The sequence below is a fragment of the Brassica oleracea genome, chromosome C2, assembly GCF_000695525.1.
Source record: "Brassica oleracea var. oleracea cultivar TO1000 chromosome C2, BOL, whole genome shotgun sequence".
NCBI classification, from domain to species: Eukaryota; Viridiplantae; Streptophyta; class Magnoliopsida; order Brassicales; family Brassicaceae; genus Brassica; species Brassica oleracea.
In genome coordinates this window covers 47,076,628-47,085,867 of record NC_027749.1, presented here as the reverse complement: position 1 = coordinate 47,085,867, position 9,240 = coordinate 47,076,628, and the positions used below count along the sequence as shown (strand labels likewise).

Genomic DNA, 9,240 nt, shown 5'->3' with positions numbered 1-9,240 from the left:
GAACAAAATAGTCAACTGTTAACTGATGAACGGAAAATAACGGTTTCCGTCAACTTTTTAACGGTAGAATATTCTAATCATGATTTTGCGCAGTCAATGATTAATTGGGGAATAAATATGCGCATATAATACTTGAATATTTAATTTTTCGATTGAAAATACTTGAGGAATTAAAAACTCATTTTTTTCTTTATATTTCGTATAAGATTGAAAGTCACTAACATCAATCCCTTTAAAAAAACACATAAGTAAAAATATTTTCAAGTTAAATAAAATCATTATACGAGATATTTACCTTTAGAAATAGATTGTTGATTTTTTACAATGACATATAAAATAATACAAAATTTTGTCTAATAGGTAAAACTCTCGTATATTGGTTATATCTAACTTGAGAATATTTCAAATTATGATTTTCTAAAAAAAAAAGTGTTGTTTTTAATTCCTTAAGTATTTTTAATCGGCAAATTAAATACTCAAGAATTATATGTGCATATTTGTTCTCCAACTAATCATTGACTGCGCAAAATCATGATTAAAATATTCCACAGTTAAAAAGTTGACGGAAACCGTTATTTTTCCGTTTATCAGTTTACAGTTGACTATTTTGTTCTCAATTTTGCGCAGTCAACTATTAGTTGGGGAATAAGTATGCGCAAGCAATACTTGAGTATTAAAACTGCCGATTTCAAGTACTTCGGGAATTAAATGCTCATTTTCCCACATGATATAACGAGTTTTTGTACTTGCATAATTGTTTTGTCTCTACATGTCATTGTCGAAAAATATGTGGCTTGCTAGAAGAAGACAAAATAACTGGCAACTGGGTAAGTCAAATAGTTCACAACTTCAACTAGAGACTACTCATGTCTTTTTACCAATGTCGATAACATGGATCGCAAATTAATTTAAAATATGCACACTTTACCAATTTCCACTCAAAATTTGTATATTCACCTAATTGTCCCTATTTTTTTAATTATATCCAATAGTATTTTTTTTACTTTACTTTTTGCTCTTCTATCGAAAAACTAAGAAATCCTGAGTGACTGTATATATTCATTCTTCATCGGCCGACAGCAAAGTGTATAATCTGAAAATAGTTTTACAAACCATAATCCACGATTTGTGTCTTCCTTCTCTATCGACAACAAAATCTATTACTCGCCGCTTGGAAACTCCTGGACAAGAGAGACAGTAAGATCGAGGAGAAGCTCACCAGCGTGAAGCGTTCGACAGAGGTAAAAACGTTCGACGAACAAACCGCCATTGTAAAGCAGAAAGGAAGAAGGTGGAGGCCAAGCTACAAGAAGCTCTGGCAAGCTTTGAGAAGCTGATGGAAGAAACCATTAAAGCTCTTTATTCTCAAATCGATGTTCTTAATCAAGACACTGTTAATGTTTCCGTCTTTGAAAAAACAGAACTCTTTATTGTTTTGTCTTTCTAGTACTCATTTACAAATAATTAGGATGGAATCTGTCTCTATCTCTTGGATTGTTCGTTTTTTGTTTCAAGGAGAATAGCTTTATTTGTAATTTTCGACCACATCCACAAAGACTATCCAATTTCTGCCCACATCCACAGGTTTCTGAGGAGACGATTGAACATCTACTCCAACACACAACTAAACCACAACTATCATGACCACAAATTTTGGGCGTACCAACACCATTGTCTAAGCTCCTGTCAATTAATTTTACTAACCACGACAGTGCGTCCATAACCACGCACACAACTCAACCAAAAACAACTAAACCACCAACTATCAGTTGTCAACCATTGTCTACGCTTCTGTCAACTAATTTCATTAACCACGACAATCATGTGTCCATAACCACACTTTTCACTACATCAAAGTTCATAACCACAACTGTCGGCCGCACACAACTCAACCACAACTACTTTGACCGCGGGTTAAACACCAGCCATCGGATCAATCTTAAAATTAAAAAATCTAATGGTCGTGATAAAAGCTCATGTGACACATATTAATTACAAAAATGGAGAATGTAGTGACTGTTTTCAAGCGAAGGAAACTGGTGTATTTTTAGTCTCAACCTTCTCTTTTCACCCAGGGGAAATTTTGTCAAGATAAAATCAAAAGCTAAGCCCAAAGTACACTGACAGCAGAAAGTATGTCAAGGTGTCAAAACCAAAAGATAAAGTATGTCAATGGTATTTCAAATAGAGAATCAGAAACTGCGCGTAACAAAATTCAGTCTCACTTTTAGTCCCACCTAGAGTGCAGCAAGCCGCTGTCAACTTGGTATGTGCATCTTTTTATTTTACTGTCAAATTCAACTTTTTTTTCTTTGTTCTTTCCTGATTTTTTGTTGATTTTAAGGTGGGGAAGGGTAACGCGGAACTGGCACTTTCTGTTTTTATCCTTCAATCTCCTCTCCTCTCCAATAATTTGATCTCTCGGCAGTGGCTTCGATTTCCTGGTTGAACTTCGGCGAACTCGAGCAGCGTCTCAGCGATCAACCACATGCCTCTCTCATCGCTCCGATCCGTTTCCGTTCCCCTTTCAGATAGAAAGTTACCGACTTTTCGAGCTTTCTCCAGTACAGCAATGGCAGATGCTGGAATGGATGATGTTCAGAGACGTCTCATGTTTGAGGATGAGTAAGTCTTCGACTCTCTCTACTTCTATTCCAATTCGTGGGTTGTACCTCTTTGTTTTCAAATCGGTTAGTCTCCATTGTTAGGTTGCTGAGAATAAAGTGACCAACTTTGGTTCTGGGAATTGGAGTTTTTAGATTAGCTGTGATTCAGGAATATTGGTCTACTGATTTGTTGGCTTCTATGTAATAATAACATTAATGCTCTTGGTATTTCGTTTTGGCCCTTGCCAAAGAGGAGTTTGTGCGTTTGGGGATTTCTTGCTTCTTTGAGATTGTCTTCTCTTTGGATCATACAGCTTAGGCATAATATGATATTTCAAAGGATTGTTGTGTGGTTTGAGTTAGATTTTGTTGGTCAATGCAGTTATTTGGTGGGTAACTTAGTTTCTCTCGCAACGGTAGTTTATTGCCTTGTCCTGTACGCAGGCTTTAGTTTCTTTGGTGCCCGTCATCAATGTGCAGGCCCTGTTGATGGTAATTGGTTTCAGATTCTTCTTTTTAAGTTTGGTATTGATCTTTCGAATTCACTAGTGGCGCTTCCCAGTCTACTTGACAGAGTTATGATGCCTACTGGTGTCCCATAGTCTCACGACTATCTTTGAATTTCTTTGAATTCACATTCCCACAGTTGTATGGGATTTACTTATGATGCCCACTGGTGTCTTTCTTTTTTACAATTTTATTACTAGCCAGTTTGGCTAAATGTTGTAAGAACCTCTCTCTCTGAACAAGCAAAGTACTCAAAGAAAGTGTATGCTTGATTTTAATTCGTGTGTCCACTTATGTGAGGTAGCTATTGTATCTACCTTTTTCCTTTGTTTATATCATATGGTTATAAACTAGATGAGCTGTCTTTGTGATGTTAGTAACGTTGTTAGGAAGTCTTATTATTATGAATGTTTGTATTAGCATTAAGCTTTGGCCATAATGAATCCATTTCACATGGTCGGTGAATATATTTAGTTATATTTGTATGAGTAAAGCAAGGTTTTGTGATTGTTTATAAAGATGGCTTATTACTGTTTTTTATTGGACTGTATATCATCAGCTATCTAGTTGCAGCCACTGGCTTGCAGAGCTTGTGGAGTCTTGCACTAGCCACAGTTGATGTCTATGCCATTTTGGTCAAACGTTCCCTACAGAACCGTCGACTCGTTAGCTTGTTTGCAATTGGTGATGGGGTGAGACCAACCAATTTATGAATCAGTTAGCCTCTCATTTTTATAAAAAAACTTGTATGAATGGATAGATAAATAAGCAAATCTCCTTTTTTGGCAGGTGACATCGACGATGACTTTTGCAGCGGCGTTTGCAACGGCAGGGATAACGGTTCTGATAGACAACGATCTGAACAGCTGCTCGGCAAACCATTGTGTTCAGTTTGAAACATCAACAGCATTAGCCTTGATTAGCTGGTTTGCTGCTCTCCCTTCTTTTCTCTTCAACTTTTGGTCTCTCGCTTCATCATCCCGTTGAAAATAAAAGAAAAGACAAAGACTGAACACGAGATCTGTTTCCACCCGTGTACATATAGTGACCGTTTTTTTCTTCTTTCTTATTTGGGTTTGTATTTAACTTTCCTCAAAACTCAGTACCTGGAAACTCTTGTTCTTTTTGTTGTTGTAACACTGACAAAGAAACTTACTACGCAAATGGTTGCAGTCTTGAACAACCTTGTCATAGTTGTGAGCTTGATGCATCTTAATTTTTTTTTTAAGAACCTCTAAATAAGAGACTCCTATTGGAGCACAAAAATGTTGATGACTCTTAACTGGGTCTCTTAAGTGACATTTAATATTTAAAAATTATTAAGAAATCTAAAGTAGGGTTTTGAGTTAATGATGCTCTTATAAAGGTGCTTTGGTTGCCTGCTCAAAATTCCAGAACCTGTTACATTTGCATCATCCATCAGCCTATTAAATTTCTGATAATTAATATATTAATCAATGCAGAAAATAATTGTCACGTTCAAGAACTGTTTATCTACTGATTGTTAGAGCATCATTAACCCCGGTTTCTTAGCCGGGTTCTTAACTCATGATTTGACTTTTTTTTATTTTACACTTTTAGACTAAGAGACGGTTCTTATATCTTTTATTTAAGAGACGGTTCTTAACTTTTCTTAGTTAAAATCTAAGAAAAGATAAGAACCGTCTCTTGGCCGAAGCTAAGAATCCGAGTTAAGAGACTGGGGTTAATTATGATTTTAGTTTCAGAAAAGAAAATTTACGGACAGACAGAAACCATTAGTCCATGACCATTAATTTCGACATTCTCTAATTCTTTGCGGAATGCCATGGAATTTGTATTTGGATCAACATTTGTTTGCAAAACGACTGATGTGGCAAAGGAAGTAAGTATTTCCTAAACAACAGAGTATGTGTGTTCTAACTCTGTGTTCGTCGAGGATGTTGTAGAGACATTAGAGTATGTGTGTTCTTACTTGAAATGTATTTTCAGCTGCGTCTTTGTTATGTAGTCTCTTAAATCAACCTTCTCCTTGATTATCAGAGTGAAAAATACAATATATGTCAAAATTCCAAATGATGATTTCCCTCTTTAGATTAAGGAATGGCCCTAGAAGAGTTTAGTTCCTATAAATGATACAATATTATGCAACTGTCAGGCCTCTCTGACCATGATGTCTAGCAGAGGGAGAGTTCTCATATGAGTTGTTTTATTTTTCTCCAAAATCTCGCTTTGTTGGGCTATATGTTCATTTTTTCTGACCCAATATGTTTTCCTTATTATCATCTCTACTATTAGATACCTATATTTCGATGGCAGACCTCTCTTTTTTATTTAGATGTTTCATTCTTTGATTTGTTGCTCACATTATTGTTCGGCAGGTTGGTTTTAATAGGAACATTCAAACTCCAACTGTGACACTTGAAGATGATATATTTCAGCCAAGTGATCTTCTTACTGGTGGAAGTCGCAAGTATGTCATTCTTTCGATCGTGTTTTGTCATTATCATGTTTTCACAAAAATGATGTTGGGTTGTAAGGTAAGACACTAAAGCACATATCTTTAACCTCCTGATATACAATGAACACTTGAATCATTGTACTAATCACTTTGGTTGTCATTCAATCGAGGTTAGAGATGCTGCTATCCGCTGGAGAAGAGTCAGCTATGTTTGTTACATTCGAGGCAGCTATGACGAAGCAGACTAACGTCCATGCTGGCATGCTGCAGAGGTTGCTAACCGCATGGTATGTATCAATACCATAACTTAATCATCAACTATAGTATTACTTACGTGAGGCACTGTGGAATTTGATTGTTGGTTTGTTAATTGTTATAGGGACAAGGTGAGCAACCCCACATGAGATGCTCTCCTTCACTTTCTCCAAAACATTGTTGGGAAGAGCTACACTTTCCATCTCAAGCTTTCGTAGTTTAATTTCTCCTCCCACTACAAGTCGTTCACCGTGGCGCGAATATTTTGTCGCAGTTATCCACTTCCAGGACCTACTCTTTAGCCCATGTAAGTTCTGTTCAATTGTGTATAATCAAAGGCATGAGAAGGCCGATGCCTAAACTCTTATTTGATGTATAGTTTTTAAAAACATTCATTCCTCTTTAACCTATAGCTTTGTTCAAAGTCACGTCTTTCTTGATTTCTTGAACTTTGTATAAGTAGAGAGAGATTGACATTTCAGATATGTACGTATTGTGCTATGATTTCTGCTCAAATTTTTATTGTTAGCCTGTTTTATCTGTTGAGAAGAAAATCTGTCATGCCTCCCAAGTAATCCTCTCAGACAAAGTTGGAGCCAATGACAGAGACGGAAACGAATCAAGAATTGTAGGCAGAGGAGTCAAAGGCAGGAGATGATCTTTATCCAACAAAATCTATCAGAAAAAAACTCCACAATCGTGGAAACTCTGCATACAATTTTTCCACCCCAGTCAGTGCAAGCAAAATCCCAGTCTTAGCCAGCACAACTAATGAAGTATAAGAGCAGAATTCCTCCTGCGAGTGCATAACTTCGTCATGCCGTCCAGACTTCAAAGAGCATGAGTTGAGTGCTAAGGCACCATTGGCCCTTCCTCCAAAGGCAAATGAAGTTGCGCGTTTGTAAACCATTTTTAACTTAAACCAAACTTCAACTATTTTTAATTTAAACCAGCTTCAATTTATAAATCAGCTTCGGCTAACAAATCCATCTAACAAATCCATGCTAAAGCACAAGTTGCATCATGTATTATTGGATTGTTTCTTACAAACTTCGAGATCTAAGATTAATATATAGTGTACATGTTAAATAGGATAAAAGTAATTATTTTGTTAAAATGTGTCAAAAATAAGAAAAAAAAACATATAATTGTGGGATTATATGTTGAATGTGTCTTTAAATTTTCTAAAATGAATAGTAAAATACATAAATAAAATTGTTGTAAACAATTATGAACTTAATGCTATTTTTAGTTAAAATAAATTAAAAATTTTAAAATAATTTATTCAATTAGTTTATTCACAATGCACGTCCGTAGGGCGGGTTTACCCTAGTAATTCATAAAACTTAGGGCCCAAATCTCAAAAAATATTCTCAGCCTAACGGTTCAAGAATATTTATATTTTGTACTTAGCTCAAAATCCAAATTCTTGTTATAGACTATTTGTCAATAAAAAGAAATAAGATTTTGTCTTAATTTTATTTATTCGAGTTCTAAAGATCCTAATTATTTTTGTTTTCAAATGTATTTCACAAAATCTTATTGTTCTTCTAACATATTCTAAGTCTGATGCTTGTTTAGTTTTATTATATAAACACTCGTAATTTTATTTTTCTGAATTTTTGAGAAAGATAAAAAAAAAAAAGCTCATATATTGATATTATCTATAAGAAAAAAGCAATTTTGAATCTATAAATGTTGTCATTTTTGTTTTATACTTCATTTCAATTTTCTGTTTTGATATTTTTAATATCATTTAAATTGTATTATAATAATTATAAAAATTATATAGAAAATCATGTTTTTGAAAATTGCTTCAGTCCCCTGAAAAGGCTGACGCGGCACTGGTTTTAGTGTTAACATTCCATCCTTGGAACCCAAGTCACAAGCACTCTAAACTGAATATTAAAGACACATATTTAATCGATGTCATGAATAAGACTAGAAGCCCTAAGCGTTCGAGAGGTAGCTCACGGACATACCAGCAAAAGTATGGCTTATTAATTAGAAGATACTATAGTAGAAGTGTGAAACCGCGAATTTTGGCCCGGGCGTAGCCTGAATTATCAACCAGATTCTAGTAATACTGTCCACGGTCGTCTCAAAACTCATCCTTCTTTTTCTTTTTTTTTTTTCTTTTACCTTCAGCTTTTGTTCTCTATTTGTTTCCGTAAAAAAATGGCATGTGAACCTTGATAATTTGTGAGATTATGAGAGCTTCTAAGTGTTTTAACCGTGATGAAGCACACGAACAAAGTAAAAAGGAGTGAAGTAACCGTAAGTATTTGAGAGAGAAGAGAAATTTGAGAATTTAAGAGAATGAGAGGATTTGTGAGATTGAGAGAATGAAAGAAATGTTTGTATTGAATTGTTCCTCCCACTTCTTCCACTAACTAGTAGTGGACTAGCCATTCCTCCCCATTTGGTAAGTGATATGGCCACTCCTCCCACTTCTTCCACTAACTAGTAGTGGACTAGCCATTCCTCCCCATTTGGTAAGTGATATGGCCACTCCTCCCACTTCTTCCACTAACTAGTAGTGGACTAGCCATTCCTCCCCATTTGGTAAGTGATATGACCACTTCTCCCACTTCCTCCACTACTTCCCTTTGTTTAATTCTTCATGTCAACAAACCTGACCAAAGTGAAGCCATGCCACCATCTGGCTATCATATATTCTTTTCATCTAATTACTCAATGTGCATCTCTTTTAAGAATTCGTGAATAAGCAATCAGAGATCATGTATGGGCAAGACTTAAATACTGAAACAATCGTTTGACATTTTTTATTACAAAAAAAACTGTGATATCTTCGTTGGTTCTTATGCACTACAAGAAAACATCAAAGATTCTGAGGGAAAAAATCGTCGGAATTTCGTCGGAATACCGTTATTCCGACGACATACCGACGAAACAAGTCGTCGGAAATAATTCCTCGGAATTTCTTATTTCGTCGGAAATCCCTCGGAATTTTCCGACGGAATTCCGAGGAAACAAATTTCCGAGGATATTCCGAGGACCATTATTTTGTCGGAAATGTCCTCGGAATATACCGAGGGAGAACTTCGTCGGGATATTTCCTCGGACGTTCATCGATCGATGCGTTTTAGACATATATACATCGATCGATAGGAATATACCGACGGAACTGTTCCCTCGGTATATTTCGAACTTTTTTTTGTAAACAGATCGATCGATGGATTTATGTCCAAAAACGCATCGATCGATCGCGTGAAAAATATAATTAATTTCCTCGGAATGTAAAAAATATTAATTTTTTTAAAAAAATAAAATTTCTGAAATTTAAATTCGAAAATATGAAATTAAAATTAAAATTAAAATCATATTAATTAATATTCAAAGTTTCACAAATAAAAATAAAACATTCCGAGTTTTTGGGAAAAAAAAAATAATCTACGGGTCTGGCACGTC

At 35.3% G+C, this 9,240-nt stretch overlaps 1 protein-coding gene across 1 annotated transcript; it reads left to right on the top strand.

Annotated features, from left to right (window-relative positions):
• The first annotated feature begins 2,119 nt into the window (after positions 1-2,119).
• LOC106323072 (CASP-like protein 5A2) lies at positions 2,120-4,277 on the top strand. The gene is made up of 4 exons (XM_013761240.1): positions 2,120-2,266; positions 2,345-2,625; positions 3,673-3,805; positions 3,903-4,277. Exons 2-4 carry the CDS (start codon positions 2,489-2,491, stop codon positions 4,098-4,100), a joined length of 468 nt encoding a protein of 155 aa, XP_013616694.1. The 5' UTR covers positions 2,120-2,266; positions 2,345-2,488; the 3' UTR covers positions 4,101-4,277.
• The last annotated feature ends 4,963 nt before the right edge of the window (positions 4,278-9,240 follow it).

What these genes read in the sequence shown, in the direction of transcription:
- LOC106323072 (XM_013761240.1), top strand. Translation starts at nt 2,489, where the DNA reads ATGCCTCTCTCATCGCTCCGATCCGTTTCCGTTCCCCTTTCAGATAGA. An exon ending in CGTCTCATGTTTGAGGATGA is followed by an intron (nt 2,626 to 3,672) that starts GTAAGTCTTCGA and finishes GTATATCATCAG; the next exon opens with CTATCTAGTTGCAGCCACTG. An exon ending in TGTTTGCAATTGGTGATGGG is followed by an intron (nt 3,806 to 3,902) that starts GTGAGACCAACC and finishes CTTTTTTGGCAG; the next exon opens with GTGACATCGACGATGACTTT.